Source organism: Lagopus muta, chromosome 1 (assembly GCF_023343835.1).
Source record: "Lagopus muta isolate bLagMut1 chromosome 1, bLagMut1 primary, whole genome shotgun sequence".
Lineage (NCBI taxonomy): Eukaryota > Metazoa > Chordata > Aves > Galliformes > Phasianidae > Lagopus > Lagopus muta.
The window spans coordinates 60,110,460-60,136,550 of NC_064433.1; the positions used below are offsets into that span (position 1 = coordinate 60,110,460).

At 48.5% G+C, this 26,091-nt stretch overlaps 2 protein-coding genes across 4 annotated transcripts in view; both read left to right on the forward strand.

The window, feature by feature from the left end:
- The first annotated feature begins 251 nt into the window (after nucleotides 1–251).
- On the forward strand, nucleotides 252–17,181 carry WNT5B (Wnt family member 5B). The gene is made up of 4 exons (XM_048943130.1): nucleotides 252–448; nucleotides 981–1,228; nucleotides 7,625–7,917; nucleotides 15,457–17,181. The coding sequence occupies exons 1-4, from the start codon at nucleotides 369–371 to the stop codon at nucleotides 15,913–15,915; spliced, it is 1,080 nt and encodes a 359-aa protein (XP_048799087.1). The 5' UTR covers nucleotides 252–368; the 3' UTR covers nucleotides 15,916–17,181.
- A 6,791-nt stretch (nucleotides 17,182–23,972) lies between these two features.
- Nucleotides 23,973–26,091, forward strand: part of ADIPOR2 (adiponectin receptor 2) — a 42,623-nt gene continuing 40,504 nt past the window's right edge. Inside the window, exon 1 of one of the 3 annotated variants that reach the window (XM_048943098.1) lies at nucleotides 23,973–23,995. The gene's annotated coding sequence lies outside the window, so the exon portion shown is untranslated. Of the gene's footprint in view, nucleotides 23,996–24,048; nucleotides 24,211–26,091 lie in introns of those variants that run through there. The other 2 variants (XM_048943090.1, XM_048943079.1) reach the window with 2 other exon arrangements.

Sequence of the window (26,091 nt, forward strand, 5' to 3'; positions counted from 1 at the left end):
CCTGCCGCCACGGGGCTGAGGGCACCGGCTCGTCCGGGGGGCACCGGCGGACCACCGGCGCTGGGGCGGGGAGGGGCGGACGCTTCAAAGACGGCTCTGAGGCTCCGGGGGAAGGACGGCGGGGAGGACGAGGGCGGGGGTGGAGGGGACTCCCCGCTGCCTTCGGGGGCGGGGGGGGCGCGGCCGGAGGAGGGTCTGTGGGGTGGGCGGGGGCCGGGGGCCGCGCTGACCGCGCCCCGCCGCACGCAGACCCCGCCGTAGGGCTCAGCGCTTCTTCTTCTCCTCCTCCTCCTCCTCCGCAGGGCGCCCCGTGCCGGCGGCCGCCTCCGCGGGGGCTGCCCCAGCGCCGCCGCCGCCCGCAGCCCACCATGACGGGGCCGAGACTAGCGCTCGCCGCCGCTCTTCTCTGCAGCTGCACCTCGCCGGTGGCCGACGCCAACTCCTGGTGGTGAGTGAGCGAGTGAGCGGGGCGCGGGGCTGCGAGCGGAGCCTTTGTCCGGGGCCGGGGGCGTCCCGGGGCGGGCGGAGCGCAGCGGCGGCGGCGGCGAAGTGCCGCATCGCGGGGTGTTCTCGCTGCCTGCCCACAAAGTTCCCACAAAGGTTTTGGGGAGGTGGGATGCCTGCGTCCCGGGGGGCTTCGGTGCGGGGTCGGGCTTTGCGTGAGGGAGTGATGGGGAAGAGGGTGGATGAGGTCTCCCGTCCGCTGCCATTGGAGCCCCTTTCCCGGAGCAGCGGACGCAGCCCGGCCCGAGGGCACCGCTGCCGGCGCTCTGTGCGAAGCTGCTCCCGCTCCGCTCCCGCAAAGAAAGTGCCGAGCTCTGTACCGCGTCTCCACGCCGGCTTCCTCCGGCTCGAGCCCTGGGAAAGGCTCACATCTGGCAGCGCGGGGAGGGGAAAGCGAAAAGCGCAAAGCGCATTCGGCCCTTGGGACTGGCAGCGCTTATGAGACCGCAACCTTCGTGGGACGTTTCTCCGTGCAGGTCGTTGGCCATGAACCCCATCCAGAGGCCGGAGATGTACATCATCGGCGCGCAGCCCGTGTGCAGCCAGCTGCCGGGGCTGTCCCCGGGGCAGCGCAAACTGTGCCAGCTCTACCAGGAGCACATGGTGTTCATCGGCGAGGGGGCCCGCAGTGCCATCAAGGAGTGCCAATACCAGTTCCGGCAGCGCAGGTGGAACTGCAGCACGGTGGACAACACCTCCGTCTTCGGCCGGGTCATGAAAATAGGTAGGAGCAGCGTTCTCCCTTTAAATACATGCGTGGAAGCGATGCACCCCGTTAGCACCTCTCCTAACACTGCCCTTAGCTTGTCCATTCACTGGTGCGCAGGTGCTGCCCACACTGAGCCACCGCTGGAGCCAGAGAGGTGGGACATGGGCTGCTTTTGTTTATGTGCTGCTTTGGAGGTGAGGAGAGAAGCTGGAGCTGGGAACAGTGGACCTACATTATAATTCCCAGCATCTTGAGTGCCCTTGGACAGGGAGTGTGGTCCTGAGGTGTGGGAAATATGGGCTCCCCCCCTTGGGATCGGCTTCCTCCTCCATTCTCCGCTGTTTTCTGTGTAAACCGAAGGGATTTTTATAATTCCTGCCCCTGCTGGCTGTGCGGGGCACATTGGCAGGCCATCCCTGCACTTGAATTGAGGTGTGACCTGCCTGCATTGTCCCGGCTTCTTTTGAAATGCAATCATTTGATGGCAAGAAACTGAGAAATCCGGGCTGGGTTTGATGTGTCCGACAGGCAGGACAATAAAGAAAAGGTGTTAAAACAGCCGCTCACACACGCTCACACACACACATGCACATACTCAAGCCCCTCTGAGGAGGGGTTCTGTGTCCCACCCGCGCAGCTGACGCTGAGGAATCCAGGGCCAGCGCTACTTTTCAGCTCTCGGGTCAGGGAGAGCACTTAATAAGGGATGGAGAACCGTTTCCTGCAGCCTCGGCTGCCCCCAGTATCTCTTAATGCCTTTTAGGCTCACTCAGAAAGCTTCAGAGCTTTAATGTCAAGGCAATAGGGGTGATCGCTTCCATTCAATACTAAAATTCTTACATGTCTCTCTGGAGAATTTCAGGGATTTTCCTGCATGTCAGTCCCTAACCCAGCCCATCAGAGCCATTCCCAGCCCAGCCTTTCTGCCCATCTGTCCTGCTCACACCCCAGCAAATCCCCTCTTCCTCGGGATTTGCCCTTGGGAAATGCCATTTCCTGACACATACTTTCAGCTGCTGACACACATCCAAGGCATCTGTGCATCCTTGATCTCGCACTGTTTGATAGCAAGGGTGGTGGCCAGATGAGGCAGTGCGCAATCCCAGGTTGTCAGTAGGGTTTGTGCTTCGGGGTATGAACACTGCAACTCAGCCAGAGGGAATGGGCAGCAAATGCCCTTCTGGTGTCCCTCCCTCCTGTGTAATTTAATGTCCCAAAGAATAAGGAAACACGCAGATTCCCAGAGAGATCCTAGTCACCCCACAAGGGTGTATGGAAAGAGTCCTCTTCTCCAGCACCTTCCTGCAGCCCCAGGCTGATCCAGGGATGCTCCAAACCTGGAAAAAAAACAACGTGAACTGAAGGGGATGGGAGGTGAAGGACAGAAAGCAGTCAGGAAAGATCAATGAGCACATGGGAGGAGAGGAAGAGATGGGTGTTGGGAGATGAGTGATACCTCTGAAAGGTTATAGTGAGGGTGGGGGTTGGCCTCTTTTCCCAGGTAACAGCAGCAGATTGAGAGGTGATGACCTCAAGTCGCATCAGGGGAGGTTCAGGCTGGATGTTAAAAAAAACTGCTCAGAAAGAGTGGTGAGGTATTGGCACAGGCTAACCAGAGAGGTGATGGAGTCTCTGCCCCTGGAGGTGTTCAAGATCTGTTGTAGAGATGGCAGTGGAGGATGTGATTAATGGGCATGGTAGGGATGGGCTGATGGCTGAACTGGGTGATCTTAAAGGTCTTTTCCAACCTTAATGATTCTGTGATTCTATGACCTCCTTTTTAAAATGAATTTGATGCTTTTAGATTAAAGTGGGAGTAGTTTCGGGGTTTGACAGGACAGAGATGGTGTGAGCATGTACTGGTTGTGTCCATTGGTGCCACTGCTGTTTGGTTTGTGTTAGGGAATCTCCAGGAGGGACCTGCTGGTGATGGCCTTTGGCTGCCACCATTTAAGTCTGTCCCAGCAGAGAGCTCTTAGATCCTTTAGATCCCTGCTCTGAGGGAGTGCTTTCAGGCAGGGGTGTTAGTTCTCCAAAACAAGGAGATGGACAACAGAGGCAGCCTGGAGGGTTTCTGAAGAGTCACTGCTGATGTCCACATGTGCAATAGTTGCTGTGGAGGGGGATGCTGCCTCTCCTCCTCCCTCTTGGCTCTGCCTTGTGATTTTACTTCTGCTGACTTTATAGTGAGATGCTAGGATAAGAAAACAAACCCCTTAATCTCACAGATCACGTCAGCTATAAAGCCATTCTTCCCCGGGTTCATGCTGTGTGCCTGTCGCCTGTTCTCAGCCCCTAAACCCAATCCTGGACCACAGCCCTATCCCTGCACGTGGTGCCAATGGAATGAGAAGGGGCTGGAGACTGGAATATCTGCAGAGGCATGCCAGGGAGATGTGGAGAGGGGGAAGGAGATAAGGAGGGCCCAGAAGGTGTGCGGTGTGCCAGCAACCCGCGGCTGCCCACCCACCGCTGCAGGCATGGCATATGCTACGTGACTTCCTGAGCTGCCTTAGATTATTGAGGGGAGGAGAACCTACCCTGGCCAAGTCCAAAGCCTGGGAGAAATTCAGGAGAGAGTTCACTTAGTAACCTGGAAGGTTGCTTTGCTTCCCACCTCGCAGCGCTTGGCTCAGTGAAGGAATGGGAGAGCCGCTTCTGTGTTCAGTCACTGTGCCTTCATTCTGTGTGTGCTAGCAAGGCAGTGCAGCCCAGCAAGACAGGGATTTGCAGGGGAATTTGTAGCACTGAAGTCAGCAGCATTTTAATGTTGATTCTTCCTAGTGTTTGTGTTATGGTGAGAATCACCCTTAGCTTTCGAATGTAATTCCTGGCTTATTCAACAACAGTACCTGCTGATGTACAAAATCCTTCTGAAGATGCTTCTGGTCCTGTCAAGACAGATTTTAGGTGGCATATGTGTATATTCATATATTATATGCAAGTACGTTCCTTATTTCTACGTTTATGTAGAAGAGGGCAGAGCACCCAAGAAGTCCATGTTGGCATGTCCCTGGGGGAGGAGGGAATACACAGCCTGTCATCTCCCGCAGAGCAATCTGCGGTGGGTGAGGGGGGCTTCCAGGATGGTCCGTCTTCTTTGGAGCCATAGATCTTATCTCTTCTGCCTTTTCAAATGCAAAAAGGAGAAAAGGAGTCATAAAAAGACAAGAACAAAGAGAAATACTTTTCCCGGAGACAGGAACACTTCAGGGAAATGCTTTTTTTTTCTTTTTCCCTTTAGTCTTTTGAAGCTACAGCTTTTCCATTAGAAAAAGCTAGAGCAACACACTTCCTTCTTTTTTGCTCATTCTCCTGGCTGGGGTCGGTTCTCCTGTTTCCCTCTTTCAGCTCTTGGAGGCCTGATGCCCAGCAGGCAGAGGGGGGTGGCAGAGCCCACACAGCCCTGGACTGTCAGGAGCAGAGTGGCAGGTACCGACTTGCAGGACGCAGGTTTAGGGAAGAAGCCAGCACCGAGGTGATGCTGTAGTAGTGTGGGCTAAGGTAGGTTCTGAGAAGATGTGCTGACATTCTAATGCTTTTTCAAGGCTGGAGGTATGTTAGAAGAGCAGAAATAGGAGACCAACCAAAGGATGTGTCAGCCCACAGCTACTGGCTACCAATTTTCTTTCTGTTAGCAGAGGGTTTCATGCACACATCGGATTCTGCCTCCCAAACCAAAGCTGCATCAGCTGAGCACCATGGTTTGTTCTGCATCACGTACAGCCAGGAAGAAAAACTACTTCTGCTTGTTGCAGACTCTCCCATTAACTATCCCAGACTTGTGCAGATCTGGGAACTGCACCATCCTGAGCTCCTTATGCAGATGCGGGGACTGCACACGAGTTGAGTGCAGCTCCATCTGAAACATGTGGGTGCTTAAACAGGGACAGTGAAAGTGCAAAGCCAGCCTGCCCACAGTACAGGAATCGCAGCCAGAGTTAGGGATCCTAAGCACCTGGAGTCATGCAGCCACTGCTCAGCAGGCTGCAGCCCCAGGAGGTGCTGTCCCTGTGTGTATTTCCATCTCTCCAGGTACCAGGAGTGCGGCTCCCACAGGGCATTGAACAGGAAGGCTGCTCTGTCTGCAGGGTTCCCACCACATAGGCACAGTGGGGAAAGCTGCACAGTGGACCATTACCTTAAAATTGGCCATGCCATTTAAAAAGCTGGACTAGTCACTGCAGAAGAACCAGAACTGCCCTATGGGCTGGAGTCAGCTGAATTATCCTGACTCTCCTCATTGCCTCTTGGTCTGGGAAGGTTCTTGGGGCATAATCCTCTTTCTTCTGACTCCCTTGCATGCTGTGTCCTGCAACATTTTATCACTCTTTGTGCACATGGCAGAAGCCCTTAGTGTACAGTCCTCATTTAGGGAAAAAAGAGAAAAAGAATCCCAAGTTACTCTGCAAGGTGGGTGCCATTCACAGCCTCGCCTTTGTCTTGGATCATTACCACTAAGCTGCTGATAAGCCGCTATTAATTGCAGAGTGTTGGCACATGCAAATTGGAACAAGAGCATACCAAAGGCATCGGCTGGGTCCTGCTGAGGGAGCTGGCACTGAGCATGGTGACAAACTGCTCCTGGGGCACCTGCCCTGTGGGAGCAATCTGATTAATTGGGCAGCATCTGAGGGTCAGCTCTTGCTGGGGTTCTCTGTTTGTGGCCCAGCAGCATCAGATTGCTTATTCGTGAAGGCTTTGGCAGTTGTACTCTTTATCACCTGGGAGCATGGTGACGCATATAGTAACTCTGGAGGTGCTGGTTTAGGAATTTATTACAGTGTATGGTGATAGCACAGTTGTGGATTGCCCCTTCCCCCATGCAGAGCCATGGCAATTCACAGCATTTGGCCCATGCTGCAGTGTTGTGGCTGTGCTGGTGCCCGGCTCTGGCTGCAGTGAACCTGTGCCAGTAGCAGAGAGCAGGAGATACGCAGCAGCTGCTGGGATGCATCCTGAACAGGGCTGTCTCATGCATGTGCAAGCAGAAAGTCATATAATCATAGAATGATTGTTGAAAGGGACCTTTAAAGGCTATCTGTTCCAACTCCCCTGCAGTGAACAGGGACATCTACAGCTAGATCAGGTTGCTCAGAGCCCTGTTCAGCCTGACCTTGTACATCTCCAGGGATGGGGCATCCACCACCTCTCTGGGCTTCACTAAATCTTTTCAATTATCTGCTTGGGAAAGTCTGACTTCTTCCAGCACTGCGGTTCTGTAGATGTTGGGAGAGCTTCTGCCTTTGAGTGGAAAAATGGTTTCCTACAGTTTATTTTGAATCAAGTCTCAGCCGACCGTATTTAGCCAAAATGAAACTGGATGTGCCCCTTAAATATGCTTGTCCCAGTTGAAGTGAAGCACTCCTAGACTGTATATCTGGCGATATATGAAGTGCTCAACTTGTACAGCCCCACCCTCACTGGTTGTTCTCAATGGCTTTTTGCAGATTCGGTGGGCAGCAGCTGTACTTTCAGCAAATAAATAACCTGGTACCTCCAGGTTAAAATCAGAGCATCCAGACAAGGGCCATAGGATTCCAGGGATGGAACACCTCCCTTCCAAGGACAGGCTGAGAGAGCTGGGACTGTTCTGCATGGAGAACAGAAGGCAGTGAGGTGACCTGAGGGTGGCCTTTCCATATCTAAAGAGGTCTATAAGAAAAAAGGACAAACTCTGCTAAAGAGTCTGTTCTGACAGGACAAGGGGAAATGGTTTCAAACTAAAAGAGGGAAGATTTAGATTGGATATAAGGAAGAAGTATTTTACAATCAGGGTGGAGAGGCACTGGAGCAGGTTGCCCAGAGAGGTGGTGGGTGCCCCATCCCTGGAGACATCCAAGATCAGGCTGGATGGGGCTCTGAGCAACCTGATCTACCTGTGGGTGTCCCTGTTCACTGCAGGGAGGTTGAACCAGATGGCCTTTAAGGGTCCCTTCCAACTCAAAATGATTCTACGACTCTAAGGATTGACTTCAAATAGAGAGGGAAAGAAGGCTGAGCAGCCCTTGCCTATGGCGTTACTATTTCTTTTGGGCAAGACTTAGCATTTCCAGAGCTCTTAACTGGGCAAACATAAGAGTAATAAAAATTATAGTCCCTGTGGAACAGCACTACAAAGTCATGACAGACACATTCTTCCAGGCTGTATCAGGAATCTCAGTTCCTTTCTTGGTGCATGTCAGAATCAGGTTTGGTTTTGCTCCTGGTCACGCAGAAACTACCAGCACTGGGCAGACAATTGCCTGGAGCTGTTATTGTGGAAAGAAAATACAAAAGGGATGCCAGCCTGTGTTAGGGTAGTTCTTCCTTCACCAGAGCAGGTTGGTGAAGGTCAAACCGTTAATTTTGTACGCTGTTTGCTAAAAGAGCTTCGTCTGTCATTAATTTGCTTCTCACATTCCCTTGCAGGTAGCCGAGAGACCGCTTTCACCTATGCTGTCAGTGCTGCCGGGGTGGTGAACGCCATCAGCCGTGCCTGCCGCGAAGGAGAGCTGTCCAGCTGCGGCTGCAGCCGCACGGCCCGGCCCAAGGACTTGCCCCGAGACTGGCTGTGGGGCGGCTGCGGGGATAACGTGGAGTACGGGTACCGTTTTGCCAAGGAGTTTGTGGATGCCAAGGAGAGGGAGAAGAACTACGTGAGAGGTTCCGAGGAGCAGGCTCGCATGCTGATGAACCTGCAGAACAACGAGGCTGGGCGCAGGGTAAGCTGAACGCTTTCCCAGCTGGTGAGATTCGGAGGTTGTGAGATAGCGGGGTACCACATTATTTGGAGGTTTGGTGAGGGGTGGTCCCGTCATGCCCCTGTAAACTCCTCTGAAATGATGTGTGGTCCCATTTTCTGCATTTTTGTGTATAGCACAAGCAATATTGACAATACGATATTCCAGTTTTAGTGGCTGACTTCCACTGTCTCTAAAGGCTATGAGTTTTGGGGCCTGCTGAGATGCTAGGCGGCACGTATGTGCAGGCATGTAAGCCCTTGCCAAACAAACTAGATGCTCTCATGGCCCTCTTTTCAAGTTTAAGTCTCAGAAATGTGCTTCCCAGAGCTGCCAAAAGGGCAGGGTGATGGTGAAGAGAATGGCCTGCTGATGTGTGGAGAAATCTGCTGCCATCATTCAGATTTTTGGGAATATAAGGCCAGAAGCAAATGTAGAATCAGGCTGCCTGGCTGTCTCCGAAACTTACACCTCGCTCAGTTACCTCAGCATTGGGCAAAATAAATAACTTGCACCAGGGCAGCAGGCATTTTCTGAGAAGATGGATGCATTTGCTCTGCAGACCTCTAGAGATGGAGAATCCATCACCTTCTTCATAGTACGCTGCTGTCATTAATCATCCTCACTCCTTTGACGCTGTGCCTCATTACCATTTGAATTTATCTGCTGTGAGCTTCCAATCAGTTCCTCCTCTGACTTTCACAGCTAGATTGAAAAACTCTTCACCAATCAGAATTTCCTCTCCCTAGCATTATTTATCTGCTGCGGTTTATTCACCACTCTCTTTATTTTACCACTCTCTTTACTTGGTTGAGAACTTGTGTCTGTCTCACTTGCAGATGTTTTCATCAGTAGTCAGATTGCTTCCACATCACTTTAGTGTACCCTTTCCAGTTGTCCTTTAAAACTCACATACAAAAACTGCGTGCCAAGTTCTGGTGTTGTTCTGACTGATGCCATAGATGTAGGTGAAGTTGTCCCCTTTTAATGCTTCCAGTGTATGTGCATTTGCTTAATTTGCAGAAGGCAGAAAAGGGTGGCTCTGGAGAGCTTGAGCTCTCTTGAGAGCTCTGGAACTCAGTGGGTTTTTGTTTGAGTATTTTGCTTTAAATTTTCTGTTCATTTGTTTTGCTTGGGAGGGCAGAGAATCTGCATTTACTTAGAAAGGACAGTCATCTCTTGTGGAGTAGTAATGTAAAAGTGACGTCTTCACTACATTACATACTTTGAACATCTTGTATGTCTGGAGTCATGAATTTGGATTACTACAAATAAATGTCCTTTGTATAACAGGGAGTGTATATTACCATACCAGCCTTTTTAACAGCTTGTCCTGTTGCCATGAGAGAACCAGGGATAGAAAATGGTCAACAGTTTGAGGGATGGCTGAACTTCAGTAGCACCTGAATTGGAAGATCAAGTTAGAAGATGCTATGCAGCGTGGCGAAAACATCACTGCTACTTACTATTGCTGTAGTATGTGGTAGAAACTGAGTTGTGATTTCAAATGATGGCATGGTTTTTGATGGAGAAAGCTGTGTCTTCCTTAGGGATACAGCTAAAACCAGTTCTGAGCTGCCTCTACTACAAATGCAGTAAGTTGTTTGAACTGTGCTTGGCGTGCTGCAGTGCTTGTACTTTTGCAGACAAGACCCTCGAGACAATTTCTTTGTCTCCAGTTAGCTCAGGACTTGGACAAAAGCTTTCCTGAGGGCCCAGCAAAAGACAATGTTATTTCAAGGTTGTTTCTGGTAGACTCTGTAGAACAGATGGCCACAGAAAATAACCTTAGATTAGGTGAACACAAGTCGTTTAGATTAAATTGAATGGAAGTATAAACCGGTGTGTAATTAAGCTTGTGGATTTCAAAGAACAAACTGATAAAGTAAGGGAGCCAGTTAGTAAACTCAGCCGAGGAACTCGATGTGGAGGAGGTCTGGAACTTTTTCAAGTCAAAGATGCTAAAGCCATTACAGTTCTGCATGCCAAGCAAGAGGAAAAAGCTTGTAGGAAGAATATCCAGACCTCACTGAATGAATAACTACCAGAAAGAAGCTGTTAGGAATAGACCGAGAGCCTACGAAGAATGGAAAAAAAGAACTGATAGCAAATAAATAACAAAAACCCTCTGTCTTAGAGGTCAAGAAGTGTAAAGATGAAGTGAGAACAGTGAAAAATCAAGCTGAGTCAGACCTTGCAAAGGGTAGTAACAGAAACAGCAAAAGTTTTTTTTTTAAACTTAGTAAATTGAAAGAGATTGGAAGAAAGGAGCTGCTGTTCAGTGAGGATGGGGCTGAGTTTAAAGTAGTTTTGCTCCCGAAAGTAGGTGAATGCTTTACCTGGAGCTTCAAGTCAGAACAAGGCATTGCTCGTGGGAAGGGCTACCATATGTCTGCTATTCAACAGAGAGGTCTTTTTCTGTCCTCAGCACTTCTGCCTAAAGGAGTCAGTGCCCGCAATGTAGAATTGTAAATCCTCCTCAGACTGTGCTATCTGGGGGCAGCCAGGCAGAGTGCCCTGGGGACAGGCAGTGGTGATGCTGCTGGCACCCTGTGGAAGTGAGAAAGGCAGGAGGAAGCAGCTCTTCTCAGATAGGTAGGGGAAGAGGAGCTGAAGAGCAAGTACTGATGTTTGGTGCCAGCAGACCTGGAATGGGTGGGATCGTGCATGGGGCTGCTGACAGAGAGCTTTTGGGATTGGGTTGAATGGACTGGATGATCTCCAGAGGCCACATCCAACCCCTGTGTTCTGTGATTCAGACAGAATTGATCATCAAGCAGTGGCAGCAAAGCGCTGGGAGAATGGAGGGCTTTAGAGTAAATGGCACAAGGGTGTTGGGGTGGATTGGATAGATGAAGGTTTGAGGGTAGTGAGGAATGGAGATGCTGGGGTCAGGAAAGGAGATGAATTGAGTTGACCTAACCTGAGACAAATCTGAAGTGACTTTGCTACGAATTCTGGGGCTGTCTGGCCAGGACAAGACAGCTTTTCCTCACAGCTCTTGGAAATGTTAACATGTTGACATGGCACCAAAGGGTACTGGAAATGATCACCACCAAAGTGGAAGCAAAAATTGGGAAGCTTGAAGCTCTCAAGACACAGAGAGAGTCCTTTTAGTGCCCTGGCATTCTGAAAGAGCTGGCACCTGGTAGCACAGGCAGAGTGACCTTGGTAGTGTTTACAGGAGGACATCTCAAATTTCTCAAAGATTGATCACGTGGGTATTTAGAACATCACTGATTTACTGGAAGACAAAATAAATTTAATAGATAAAGACAGCTAAATGACTTAGCTGAACTCCAGTGAGATAATTCATGTATTTCCCACATGAAAACACTTGGTTAGATTGGAAAAGATAAGGGATACAGTGACTGTGAGATGGATAAGAAACTGGTTCATGGCAAGATGTCAGTAAGTTGTGTGAAAAGATGCATATTGATCTCAGCAAAGCTTAATTAGCAAAGCTCTTCAAGGACTTGCCTCAAGACCAACGCTTAGTATTTTTTGCTTCTTAGCCTGGCACAAGAGTTCAGGAGTGGGATGATGAAATTTGCTGATTATGCAGAGGTGGCAGATATCATGAATACAGAGAAGAAACTAATTTCACACTGAACAAAACTACATTGAAACAATCATTTCAAGGTCCTGTATGAGAAACATTTTTTCTCATTAGGAAACTAGAAAGGAGCTGTGTGTGGCTGTCAGCTGTAGGTGACAGCAGATGCAATGTGTCTCCTAAGGTGGCAAGTACCCTGCAACATAAGAAGGAAAGTCTTTCTGTAAAACATGGGGAATAGTAATGCTATTGTATTAAGCTCTTGTTAGGCCCCAAAATATTGTATGCTCTCATATTCCCAAGTAAAATGACCCCAGACTAGAGAAGGGTTGTTGTGCTTGACCCATGGGATAAGAATCTTTTCTTAAGAAAGCAGGCTAGAACAGCTTGCCATGTTTAGCCTAGAAAAGTGAAAGCTGAGAGAGGATATGACTGATGTCTATGTTAGTGGGAGAAATAATAGCGAAGGAAAAGTACTTTTTAAGCAAAAGGCCAATTTGGCACAAGAGCAAATGGGCATAAAGTGAATACGCTTAAATTGGAAATTAGAAAAAGATACTTTATCATTGGAATAGTGATCAGAATAATGGTGCCTGAAAACCTAATTGCTTTAAAAAGGGCACTCAATACATTTAAGAAAAGCATTACTTGAAGTAGTGCCTACAATAGCAAGAGATTGTACTTAATAACCGAGGAGGTCCCAGCTAGTCCTGCATTCCTGAATGTTTTCACTTCTGAGATGCTGGTTTTGCAAAGAAGAAGGTGCATGTGTAACTCCATATTCCTGAAATCACTGCTGCAGGAAAGGAGTACTGAAAGGGGATGTGGCAGTGAGCGCTGCTAAGTGACCACCAGCTGCCATCCCTTGTGCAGCTTTGCTCCCACTTCCAGCCTGTGTTTGAGTGGATGATGTTTCTGATCTCTAGGCAGGCTTTTGGCAGGTGTTCCTGCTCAGTTTCCTCTAGGTGAGACAGTTCTCTCGAACCCCATGAAGCTCTGAGGGCAGAAGAGAGGATCAGCACTTCTCATGAGGAGCTGAGAGGGCTGGGAAGGAAGCCGAGTCCTTTTATCTTTCAGGCACTTCTGACCCCATCACCCCTTCACTCCACGTCGCAGTCCGTGTGGTAGTGCTCCTGGGTTTATTGCCCTTGTTTGTTTGTCTTTGGCTGTTATCTCAATATGCTCTTTCCTTCCATCTGTCTCTTTTTTCCAGTTGGTCTCCATTAGCTTCTCTTCTTTCTCCCATTCCTTATCTGTCACCCTTGTCTGGCGGGCTGTGGCGGTCTGTCCTTCCGTACCATTTACCCAGTCAGCATATGGCAGGCCTCAGTCATCAGTCACTCAAGCCAGTGCCAGGAGAGCCTGGAAGGGGGTCTGGCTAATTGACCACATAGGAATTCCCCATTAATTCTCTTCCTGTTCCCATTCTTGCAAGAAAAGAATTGGAAGAGAACTTGGGCTTATGGGAAGGGGCTTTAAGCCTTTCCATCAGACACATTTTCAACCTGCTTAAGTGGTGCGGCCATCAATCAGACCCTGCTTTCAGAAGTACACGTGGGGTCTGTTATTCTTTACCTTGACCCTCGCCCAGTCAGAGAGGAGCCCTCCAATTTCCTCTGCGTTCTCCCCATCCAGGCAGCGAAGGGGAGAGAGGAGAGCCATTTAGAGGCTGAAGCTGGGGTTACCTCAGAGGGCTGTTGATGGCGGGGGCTGAGCGGCGCCATGCTTACCTGTGGTAGCTGGTAGCGCTCGCGTCCCCCCGCGTGGCCGTCACCCACACGGGCCAGATGTTTTGAGCATCAGTTGCTTATAGCCAAGTTGGAGTGAACTCAGCCCCATGACATTAGCTGAGAGAGATCGGGTTGCAGTGTTTTTCTAAAGGAACAAAGCCTGGGATTAGGAAGAATCATAATACTTTCTAAAAACATATGCAAGGGCAAAGGAGGCATGAGTGGCCTGGGATTTGGTGGAACCATAACCAAAAAGTGTGAACTAAAGCTCGTAACGAGCAGACTGGCAATGTAGTGAGGATATAGTAAGTGTCTGGGGCTCGGGAAATTCAGCTGTAGCTCTGTCTGGTTGTAGTGCAGCAGGAGTCCTTAAGTAGCGGTGTGGTTGGTCCTCCACACTTACCCTTCAATTCAAAACGACCACTTAACTCCAGGCCTGTAGCTGTTAGTCTGCACTGCAAGTGATTGCCTCCACAAATTGAGCTCCAAGGAGCAGAACTAAAGCTCCTCTGTTTTCAGGACTCAGCCCATTGACTTTCTTGGGAGCTGGGTTGGCCTCCGAGTGATTTAGCAATTAAGCCCAATTGCATCTTCGCTAGCTGTGAGAAGCACTAGGTGTTTGTTAGAGCAGGAGCCGCCAGTTGCTTGAGGAGAACTCTGACCTCTCCCTGCTAGTCCGCAGTGTAGTCATACGCAGAAGGCTTTGTTTGCAGGATCGCCTTAATCGCTTGTTTCTTGGCAAGCGAATGTGGAGAGCTGAGAAACTTTCTTTTTTGTCCATGAGTGAGGCAGGAAAGGAACCTCAGACTTTGGCTGCTTTTTTCAGCAAAAAGCCTGTCTAGAAGACGTATCGCCAGCTTTTTCAAAACATCCTATTTTTTCTCACGTTCCTTGATCTCCCCACCCCAATTGCAGCTGGTGGTAATTCTGCAGCCAGTGCCAAATAGCTGTTTGGCATGTGGGATTTGGCAGAGGCAATGCCCTGCAAATGTGCAAGAGGCAAGATGGCCATGAGAGAGCAGATGTCAGCGTCGTATGTAAAGTGTAAAGGGCTCTGGAAGTCAAATGCTGAACACTTGGTAGCTCTGGCTGAACACGGATGCCAGCTCTTCACTTTGTAAACTCCGAGTTCCTGTTAGTGCTGACAGGGTCTCACATAGCCAGCAGTTTGGTACCTGCATCTGAAATTAATGGAAAGAACAAACCTGACCTGCACTTGAGGGTTGTTTTTTTTTTCTTCATTGGTTTTGAGCTGTGTTATTCTAAAATGTTTTTAAATTTCTCTCTCCTCCCGGCTAGTGCAGGGAGAAGGAGAATGAAGGCTGCTTTCCTGTACATCACATACTTGCTCTACTGAGGGTTTTACACTCGTTGGCATAAATTCTCAAGACCATTTGTTAATTCTGGTGTCCTTCCTTGCAGTACAAGGTGCTGCATTTTCAGGGGTGTGATGCATCGTAAAGCCTCTCTTAGACTTTTGAAAGTGGAACTTGCAGTATCTCAGAGAAGACCAAAAAGTGTGTTTGCTTTTTGAAGCATATGCTCTTCTGTTTTGCACCAGTGATTTTAGTGCAGTGGAGTGTATGGACACGAGATGGCGCAAATTTTCAGCTCAGGCTTGCGTATCTGCTGTTCTGGGAGACTGGTAACGCATCGAAGCGATGTGGACGGCTCTGTTACTTCCACACCGTGGCTACCATCTCTGCTCCTTGTTCGAGATCCTCGGCAGAGAAATGAGATCCTTGGCAGGGAAAGAAGGGAAAGGCATGGGTTCATAGATTTATTCCAAAAGGACGCAGATCTATTCCTAGAGCGATAGCATCAGTTCCTGTTTTAGTTGGCAGGAAATGAACAGGTTTCCAGGTGTTCCCTTGTATCAACTGTGAAGGGAAAAATATGCAGTAGGGTGGTCCATGGGGCATTTCCAGAAGCACAAGGATAGGGCTCTTCTCTATGGTCTTTCTTGTTCCTGACCATGCCATCAAGTCCGCAGTCTGCCGGAGGAAAAGAAGGTGGGGTGAGAGAAGCCATGGTTAGCAGTGTGACCAGAAATATTTAGGGAACCGGATTGCAGCTGGAAAGAGAGATTTTTGTTTGTTCTGAAGGATGAAACAGCAGAAAAGAGGGGTATAATCAAAGCTGTTAAGAAAATGTGGTTGTGGATTCACTGTACCAGATGCTAGCTGCTGGGTTAGTGAGAGTGCTTCGTTGCTGACCGTGCTCCTTTTCCCACAGGCTGTGTACAAGCTGGCGGATGTGGCCTGCAAGTGCCACGGCGTGTCGGGCTCCTGCAGCCTCAAGACATGCTGGCTGCAGCTGGCAGACTTCCGTAAGGTGGGCGACCTGTTGAAGGAGAAGTACGACAGCGCGGCCGCCATGCGGATCAGTCGCAAGGGCAAGCTGGAGCTTGTGAACAACCGCTTCAACATGCCCACACAGGAGGACCTGGTTTACGTCGACCCCAGCCCGGACTATTGCCTGCGTAATGAGACCACCGGCTCGCTGGGCACGCAGGGCCGCCTGTGCAACAAGACCTCGGAGGGCATGGATGGGTGCGAGCTGATGTGCTGCGGACGGGGCTACGACCAATTCAAGAGCGTTCAGGTGGAGCGTTGCCACTGCAAGTTCCATTGGTGCTGTTACGTCAAGTGTAAAAAATGCACAGAGATCGTTGACCAGTACGTCTGTAAATGAAAAGAGCCACCAAAGCAACAAATCTATATTATATAAATCTATATAAATATATTTTATATTTGTATAAATAAACAGATGATGATAATAATTAAAGAAGCTTATTTAAGAGACATTTTGGTTTTGAGATTTCCCCCGTCAAGCCGGCTGCTTTGCCATCCCACCCCTTCTGCCGGGGAGTTTGTGTGTGCATCTCCCCTCGGAGGATCCAGGCAGGGCGAAGAGGCCACAGAGGTGCTGACAGAGTGAATCCCCTGCATGCACACACACACACACACTCACACACACACACACCATTTCACGACAGAAACCAAATTGGCAGCAAGGAGAAGGGTGGGTGCTCCCTGCTATCTCAGCATTGCATCTCTGCGTTTTGCACTGTTCCTGGACATCTGAAATTACAGCCAGGCGTGGCAGAATCCTGGTTGTTCAAGTGTCAAGCCCTGCCACCCCAATAAACCCCAGTGGGGATTTTGGAACCAATTCTTAATCCCTCTAAAGAGTTTTGTCACGTGAAAGGGAAGGTTATCCAAGGCTCACGCACAAGAACACAGCTTAAACTCCACAGTCGTGTAAAGCATTCCTGGATGCTGCAAAGCCCACAGCATGGCAGTGGAAGGTTTGCATGCTGCTGTGAGGAGGGGAAGTGAGACCTGTGGCTGGGAGTCCAAGTGAAGCCAGCACCCTGCTCCTCCATGCCGCCAGGACACAGGGGAAGGCTGTCCAGCTCAGTCTACATGGCAGCATACAAGAGTGAGAACTCCTTTTAATCCCATGCTGAAACTTGTCATTGTAGAAGAGAAGTTGCCAATGCCAGAGACGTTTGCAAAGGAGATATACTTCATATTCTGACAGAAGTTATGTGCACACGACTGCATAAGCACTTCTGATGTCGTTGCCATCTTTCCTCTTTGGAGTGGATGCAGGTGGTCACCTCGTTTGGCTCTGTTGAATCCTCCTCACCACCATCCCAGATGTATAGTTTCTCTTTAATATTAAACACCCCTCAATGAAATCTCTATCCTTCTGTTGCTTTTGTATATGTGTGGTTTTGTTTTTTTCTTTTTTGGGGCTCTTTATTTTGCTACTTTGCATTTCAGAGTCCAAGGGCCTTGCTCTTCCCCAGCATAAACCACCCGCAGGTAAGTTTGCTCCCAGAACATGGGCATAAGTTCTCCACTCCAATGCTTTTGTGCACTTTCTGTTGGTGTATAAGAGTATAATAAAATTGTACCAGGACAGAAGCCATCACTGATGCCTGCTACTCAGTCTTAGCGCTTTGGAGTCCAATTCACAAGGCAGGGAACAAATGCTGTTTCTAGCACAAGACGTTTCCTGTGCCTCCTGGCATCTGCAGAGTTCATTTGCAGTCAGAGAACAATTAGGAGAGGCCAGTCCCAAAAATACAAGGCTTTGCTAATGTACATCCTCTTTCTTACTGGCATTCCAAGGGGGTTTCTAACTGTAAATTTTAAAAATGCACAAAATATGCCAATAAGCAAAGAGGCAGTTGTGAAGATTGTTTTTTTTTTTTTTTTTATTAAACCTCTGTTTCTTATAAAATATTGCACTTTTACAGATTCCACCATTTCAACCACCAGAGAAGAATTTATATGTACCTTTCATTCTTCAAATATTTGAGGACTCCAGAAAAGCAGAAGGAAGAAAAATTATGTTTAATAATTAGGAGCCGTTGTTTTTTTAAACCAATGTGTCCAGTTTTTAATTTTATTTTTTTTACTCCAACAGGCAATATATTTGCTGGCATCCCAGAATGCAGTTTCTTGGAATATAAACAGTGGCCTAGATTTATTTCATTATATAAAATCCAAAGCCAGTGGTATTGTAATTCAAAGTAACGGAAATAGTTTTCCATGCATGGAAAAAATGTGAGTGCAATGGCCTGATCCAACTCCCATTAAACTTCAGTGGGAGCTGGACTGAGCCCAAGATCAGATCAAATGTGTGAGCTATTCACTCCTGGGATACTATACGTTTCTAGCCCAGTAATAAAACTTATTCTACCTTGGATACATCTAAAAAGACCTTTCCTCCCACCATCCTCGCTTCATGTTCTTGTCCATCCTCATTGCATCAGTCCTTGAAGGTGTCAGCTATTTGTATACGGCACCCTCAGGCATTGTTAACGTGTCTAATAATTCCAAATGATTTCACTTGGCCTTCCCAATAAAGACCACACATTTAAGGGAGCCCCAACTCTCCTTGCCATTTGGCACCACAGTTCATTTTGTGGGTGTAAACAACTTTGGGAGTGGAAAAGTTGGCATTGTTAGGGACTGCTATTCATCTGGGTGTCCCTGGGTATGTCCTTCTTCCACCCCAAATTTTGTCTGGATGGAAAAACAGTGATTTTGGCTGTTTCTCCCAGAACTCTGGACAGCCTGCTTGGAGCCAGTAGTTCCTACTGGACTGGACTGGGACTGTAGAGAGATAGAAGTGACTATTCCTCCCCTCACCCCCCCTTTTTTTTTTAACAAGACCTAGGTTTCAGTCTTCTCATCTTTCTGATAGTTTTGTATCCAAAAATGCGCACGCTAGGTTAAAACTTAATTTCTATGGCGCCCACGCATTGGATATCCAACCCCCTCAGGGTGGCAGTAAGTATAAAATAAATCAGAGCACGGCACGTTCAGTTTGATGCAAAGCCAAAGAAAAACAGTAAACTAGCAGAACTGCTTCTTTACTGTGAAAGTTCAAAAATGATGGGTTTGAAGCTGTGTCTTGTTAGGTACACAAAGTTGTAGAGGCATGTGGGGAAGGGGAGCTAAGCTTCGTTCTGGGCTTTGCCAGTGACCTGTTTTGTAGTCTTTAAGTTACTTCATTTCTTTGCATTGTAATCTCCATATATATAAAACAAAGAACAGAATACCTCTTTTTTCTGATGCATAGTGGTGGTTTGGGGGCACAGCAGGAGCCTTGAAGAGGAAAGGCTGTTCTACAAAACAGAAGTGAAACACAGAATTTGTTTTTGTGGCCATCGAATATCTTGTAGTAAAAGTAAAGCTTAGGAGTAGTAGCCTGGTTTCTGAATCAAATACCTGCCTGCTTACATTCTGTTTGCAGTTTCATATGGATAAGATATTCACACAATGTGCTGTTTTATAGCGTGTGCTGGTAACTGACTGCCACATTCCAGCCCTGAAGTCGCTGCACTTCAAGGCTGATAGAAATGACCACCCGTAAGTCATGTAAAACTAAAATATTTTGGAGTTAAAGGCACTATGCAAACACGCCGTTATTGCAAGTCAGTGAACATCAGCTCCTAAACGGAGCAGAACAGGATGCTAATCTGTCATCATTTTCCAACTGGTTGGTAATATATAAGTTATAAAGTGAATGAATGAGGCCTTAGTACACTCTGCTGCAAAGTAAGCTAAGCAACAGCTGACACCAGAACAAACTGAAATTTTAATTTGATAGTAATTACAGTAAAAAAGGTGATGGCAGGCAGGGTTGTGGGAAAATTTTAATAGACCTTTTAACATCACTGGAGTCTCAGCCACTTGCATTGTTTGGAGGTTCCTATTCTTTGTCTCCAAGAGGTCTGTGCCTACCCAGAGCTCAGTGTAACTGAGAGACTGCTGCCTTTTGCAAATCAGGGAACAGCAACATGGAACCTTATAGTTTAAGTTTACCTTATGCTGTCTACACAAACCCAAGTTTTATAGCCCCGATAAAGCACAAATGAAGCAGATCTTGTTCAGTCATATACAAACATGCAAAGGTCTCTCTCTGCTCACTTGACCTGTCCTGGGAGAAGCCTGGTAGGTTTGAATTACACCATTGGAGCAATTCCTAATCACCTGTGGCTACAGAAATACAGGCAGGATTTTCATCAGCTGACATGTACGCAAAACATCTCAAGGAGAAATACCTTCCAGCAACTAAAGGGCGTTTCTCAAGTATCTGTCACAAGGTTGTCCAGAACCAGCTGCTTATATGGGCATCCATTTTAATTTAGCTTTTAAGTACTTTAACTACAGTCAGATGAAGTAGTTCCTAGAAGAAGCTCTATGAAATGAAGTTCACTGGGTGGCATGCTCTGAAAGACCTCTTGTGCAGCAGACAGTGGGCAGATGTCACTAAAATATTGCTCCCATCAAAGGGAACCCCTCTCCTCAAAGTTAGACTTTGGCAACATCTAAACTATGGGTCCCAGATGCGTATGAACTTTGGTCCACAAATGCATCCTGGCCATGCCCTGACTCCTTGCCAGGGTGGCATAGGCACTTACACCCCATACAAAAGGACTGATGGATGCACAGACCATCAAGCATGCAATCTGTCTCAGCCCCAGTTCCAGTGCAGATAGCTGGTGGCTTTGGGACTAGGCTATGTCATGAGCATGCCAGCTCTGAAGTCTAAATATAACCGGCCTCAAAGATAAGCAAAACAGATCTCTGTGGCTAACAGGACACATACCAGAAGGGACAAAAAGAATCATGATCAGCCATTGTAAATCCCAGAATAACAGTGATAAAAATCCACTGTATAATACAATGATCACAGCATGCTTGTGCCTTCCTGTCAAATTACCCATTGTCGCACCTCTCCTGCAGGGTTACCATTCCCTCTTCTTTCTTCGCTGTGTTTAAATGACAGTTGAAATCTATTTTTTGCATTAGGATACAAAAGGTCCTGACCTACTCATAGCATTTCCTCAAAGAAAGAACAGGGGAACAAACAGTGGGGTCAGAAGCTCTGCCTCTGTGAGTTGGGAGAAACAGTTTCTTTATTTCTTGTTCACACAGGTGAGCATCCATAGAATGGAAACCAAGGCAGGGGTTTATTAGAGCTAGCAGAAGTAGGGCTTGGTCTTCACTTGAGTGAGTAAACTCTGGAAAATTTAACTGTGAGTAGCCAGAATTTGCATGCCTTCACAGTGAGTCACATGGAGAAAGGCTTCGTGGATTCTTGCCTTGTGATAAAAGAAGTCCTTCTCCCTTTTCCAGAGAAAACCATCAATGTATTTAACCACTAGATATTGTGCAAAAGCCTGGTAAAGTGGCTGGAGTGTACAGGGGACATGTGCTAAGAAAGTTACTTGGTTTTATTTCATTTGTTTGCCACCGTAATGCTTTCTATTTGTTAATTTGGTCTTTGCCACCTGTGCTCTATAAAGAGCCAGCATTTCCTTGTAAGTGGGAAAGCCAAAGCATTCTTTCCATTTCTGCATGAACAGATGTAACACTCTGCAGCCATGCCTCTCCACCACAACTGCCCCTGGAAGAAATACACCCTACTTAAGCACTGATCTCTGAGCATTGCCTCAGCTCTGAGGAGCGCAGCAAGAGGGTGCCCGCAGCTCTCCTTTGATGTGATGCAGTGTGATGGGAGACCAGTTCCTCACAAGTGCAGTTTCAGAGTTTCTCAGACCAGGACCTTACGACCAGTGAGGCAGGGCTGTGCATCTGCTGGACACCGTAGGCATGAAGGTTTACACAAGTCCTCCAGGTGTAGTGGTGCCAGTTGTGTTGTGTGCACTGGCAGAGAACAGGGCTGCCCACTGGCACACCCATGGAAATGCGTCTGTATAGCACATACAGAAAGAGATTTTACCAACATATCATTTTCTTTACTTCCATTATTTCATACTTTTTTGGGAGAACCAAAGCTAGGCTAATCTTTTAAAGCGATTTGTTCTTTACACTTAAGAGAGAGCCTCATTTTGATTTTTCCTTCCCCATAGATGGTATGTGTTTGGAGCTCTCAGTAGCATCCAGGAAGGCACTGGGAAGCCTTCTGTGACATCATACAGTTTTCTTGTGGAATCCCATTAATAGTTGTGGCTATTCTGTCTTTACAGGAGGATATCACTTCTGCCACCGTCTTTTATCCTCACTGCTCTGCCACTCCTGCTTCTCTCCTTGTGTCTTCTGCGCTGAGGGAGTTTACACTTTGGGCTAGAGCTCATTAATTTCTGCCTCTATGTTCTTTGTATTTATTCTTCCCACAGGGGTTGAGACTGGCAGGCTGAACCTTGGTAACGTTCAGACAGCAGGCTGCCCCTGACATGGCTTGGCAGTGACTCAGGGACTACATTGCCCAGGAGGGAGAAACATGACAATCAGGTTGGCCACCTGAGTGCCACAGTTACCTCCCCACACTATGTGTCCAGAGGGAGCCAGGTTTGATGACCCCATGGCACTGCCATCAGCCATCACGCTGGCTGCTGCAGTGAACACCACCCCTCGGCACGCTGCCAGAGCATGAGATGAGCATGGGATAGGGAAGATTGTTGCAAGGAAATGCAAACAGAATGAGCAGGCAAAGGTTCACTGGGGGCCAGTAAAATAGTAATGCCAGTCCCCTGCCCCCAGGCCCTGTCTCCATTAGCGCTGCATAGCGCCGGTGTCACAGGGTTGCAGCCATCCTGGGAAACACAGAAGGCAGCAGCTGTTTTCGCCAGTGGGGATAAAGCAGTTTACAGGCTTGCTGAAATAAGGCATATCCTGTAAGAAAAATGTACAGGCTCTTCCTTACCCTAGGGTAGTTTTATTCTGAATCATGATTTGTCTTTTGACTGTCCCTAGAATGCCATGTAGTTGTGTCAGTCTTTTGCATGATTACCAGAGCGTGGTGACTGGTGCAGGATGAGCAGGATGAGGCATTACCATGCAAGGACACATTACAATGATGCCTTTCAGGGAAAACAACAACAACAAAACCAAACCAAACAGATGTGGAGTAGAGCCAGTGTCACACCGAAGGTCACAAGCACTATGCTGGAACTGACTGTAGCCCAGCTTTGCTCACAGCCAGCATCAGTGTTCAGCCAGCCCCCTATCAGCTGAGGGCTTTAGAGCGGCAGCCGCTTTGCAATTCACCGTCATTATTCTGAGTTTCATTTACCACAAGCAAATTTGCTCCCTCTTGCTCAGGAACAATAAGAGACTTAACTAATGAGCTGCCTACTTTCACAAAGTGCAGGACTGTATTTAGAACAAAAACATTCAGAGAAGGAATGAAGGCAATGAATATGGTATATTAATGCTCTGAACTCCAGGAATTACCTAAAAATGCCCAAGAAGTAATAACTCAGTTTTTGTGTTTTTTTTTTTAATGTGTCCTTCCAAATGAGTCATTTGCTTGATGGCAGAGCACATCTTTGGTTTTGGTGTTTTTTTTTTGTTGCTGTTGTTTTGTTTTTGTTTTTGCTTTACAGGCTCTTGAACCAGAATAAACCACTTTAATCCCGTTTATTTAATATTTAATGAAACAGTGCTCCGGTCTCAGTTTCCCTCTCCGTTGGCTGAGTCTGCTTTAAGTTACAGTGACAGGAAATGACAGATGAAAATGACATGTCGTTTTACCATGCATTTTTTTGCCAGTGGAACTCAAAAGCATCTCAAATTCATTAGCGCCATTTTACAGATGAAATACTGAAACACAGGGCAGGAAATGCTTCATCTGCCAAGCAGGGTGGAGCCGGGAGCAGGGCACTGCAGCTGCTCTTCTCTGCTGTGCTGTCAGAATGCATTTTGATTGATGAAACTGTAAACAAGGGCAGTAGGGCCGTTTTGGTGGGTAGCAATGACGCTTCTCCCTTCGAAACCCTGAAGATGTTAATGAATGTGTGAGACAGGACGTATTTTAATGGAGACAATAGGGATTCGTGTTTTTGTAAACAAGGTTTTGGGGAATATTTATCTTATGTTGGTAGGTATCCGGGGCCAGTGTTTCAAACACGGATTGACAGGGATGATTTTGCTTCTATAAAGGGGCCAAGGGCGACACTACTGCCCGCGCAAAACCCGTAGGAAGCAGTGCCACAGGGACGGCTCCCTCTGCCCGCGGCTGAGGGCGGGCGGGCAGGCAGGACACGCCGCCAGGCACAGCCCTTCCTGAGTGCCATCAGCCCCAACCGCCACCAACCGCCTGTGCCATGGTAACAGCACCGGCAGAGAACAAAAGCCCGCCGAAACGTCACCGCCAATCAGAGCTGGCTCCCGGCGGCGGGGGGGGTGCTCTCACCCCTCCCTTCCCCCATAGGTGCCGCCTGCATCACCCAAAAAGCATCGGGGCGAGCGGGCCGCCTTTCCTTCCGGTGCGCGGCGCGCAGGTGCGGGAGGGAGGCGCTGATTGGCGGGGGCGTCCTCGTGCGATGATGACGCGCTAGGACCGGGAGGCGGTAGCGATTGCGGCAGGAGGGGGGCGGCGCGGGGCGGCGGCGGCACCTCGCGGGGCGCCAGGGCGGGCGCTGGCCGTTGCCAGGGCGCGCGTTGCCAGGTGAGCGGCGGAGCCGCGGAGCTTCGGAGCGTCCCGCCGCGGGGCCGGGTAGGGAGCTGGGTGGGTGAGCGGGCCTGCGGCGGGGGGCGCCGGGTCGGCGGTCGGGGCGCTACGTTGCGGCGCTCGGAGGGGCTGAGGGAGTAGGCCCGGGGCAGTCGCTGGGTCGGGAGTGGGAGAACGCGTCCTGCGCCCGGCTCAGGGCACTTGTTGCTGGTCGGGGTGGAGGGGTGGCTGCGGGCCCTGGGGTCCTCGGAAGGAGCGGGGAAAAACATAGCGCGGTGCGTGGGAGCCCTGCCCGCACGGTGTGTGTGTGTATTGATATAAACACCGCGGCTCTCAGCAATAGGGAACACAAGAATTGGGCGGCAGCGCGGCCGCCATCCTCGTATTCCCGAGTGAGAGTTGATTTCATTAACTTTTTTACGAGTTGTTTTTCTCCGAGGGGTAATCAGGCTCTCGTGTCCTGTGCGTTGGGGATGATAAGAAAGATGGTAATCAGCTGGAAGCCAAAGCCTGGTGACAGCTGCTGCTCCTAGGGAGCTCCTCAAGCAGCCTGTGGGGTTTTTTGATCTGCTTTAACCTAATAAGTCAGTTGGTTTAGTGGCTATTGTGGGTTAGCGTATGTGTGAGAGAACCCTTAAAGTGAAATTGGAACTTCTTTGGTGCTAGGGCTTTGTCACTGTGTACATAGACATGTAAACAAGCAACTGTCACAGTGGAAAAGCTGTAGATGCCATTCCTTAGCTAAAGATCCTTCTGAGTCTTAGTCCCGTGCTGAATTCTTCTAGTGCTTGAACTGTCCTATTGCAAACTCTCTGTGTATTCCTTAACATGGACCTTAACGTTGACTGTGTCCTCTGGACAGACTGTGCTGCACACGAGCTGGCAAGGTCCCAGAGTGTAACTTAAGCTCTGTGTTCAGTGCCTGGCTGCAGTCGGTGTCTGGGAGCACTGAATTCCAGGTTATACTTTGACTGTGCTCTTCATGGATCTGTCCCAGAATCACCGCAGAGTCCTCTACACAGTCCTTTTGGAGCTCCTGCTTAACGAGGCTGTTTCAAAAATGCCTGACAGACCAATGTGTGTCATGGAGCTATGGGTGCAGCCAGTCATAAAACACTGCCTGCTCTCTCTTTCTATCTTTAGTTCTGAATTGTTTTCCCCTATGCAGAAGGGGAAGTGATCGTGTTTTAGGTTTCTCCCTTCCTGTAGGGGTACCAGGCAGTTCCGGTTACAACTATTTTATGCTGTTGCTCTTCATGGAGAGAACGTATAATGTGCCATTTTCAGCTATCCTGTGACACTTCATCCTGTGTAAATGCTGTGTGTGTTAGTGGGCAGTTTGCAGGAAGCTCGCTGCTGTTTTGGACGTGTAAAGTTAGCTGCTTAAAACAGCAATGACTCCCTGCTCTGAGCTAATTGCTAAATATTTTTAAATAAACCTCTTGGTAAGGCTGTTGGCAGCTTCATCGTGGCAACCCTGGGGAAGAGTTGCTAGTGCTGAATCAGAATGGGCAGTGGCAGAGCTAAAAGCTGCAACCCAACTTTGTCTGGTTTATCAAAATCACGCTGTAAAATGGGATGGGTGTTGGAGCATAAACTGCATCAAACCTTCAGCTGAGCCAGACACAGGACTCTGCTCCACCACTTCAGTCTGTGACACGTTGCTGGAATAGTATCAGTGCTGCTGAACTGGTGGCCCTCTTGTGAGTTTGCCCAGGAGCTGTGTTTGGGGCAGCTATGGGTGAGACTCAGACCTGAGCCCCACTCCTGGATATAGGGTGGAAAGGCTGGGCTTTGGAAAGCCTACATTTGCTCGAGGTGAGAGTTTGTGTTGATTTGTCATGAAGGAAGATTAGCAGGAATTGGCAGGGCATGTAATGCCAGTGATTGTGATGCTTGGATCTCTGTTAGTATCTTTTGTTTTCT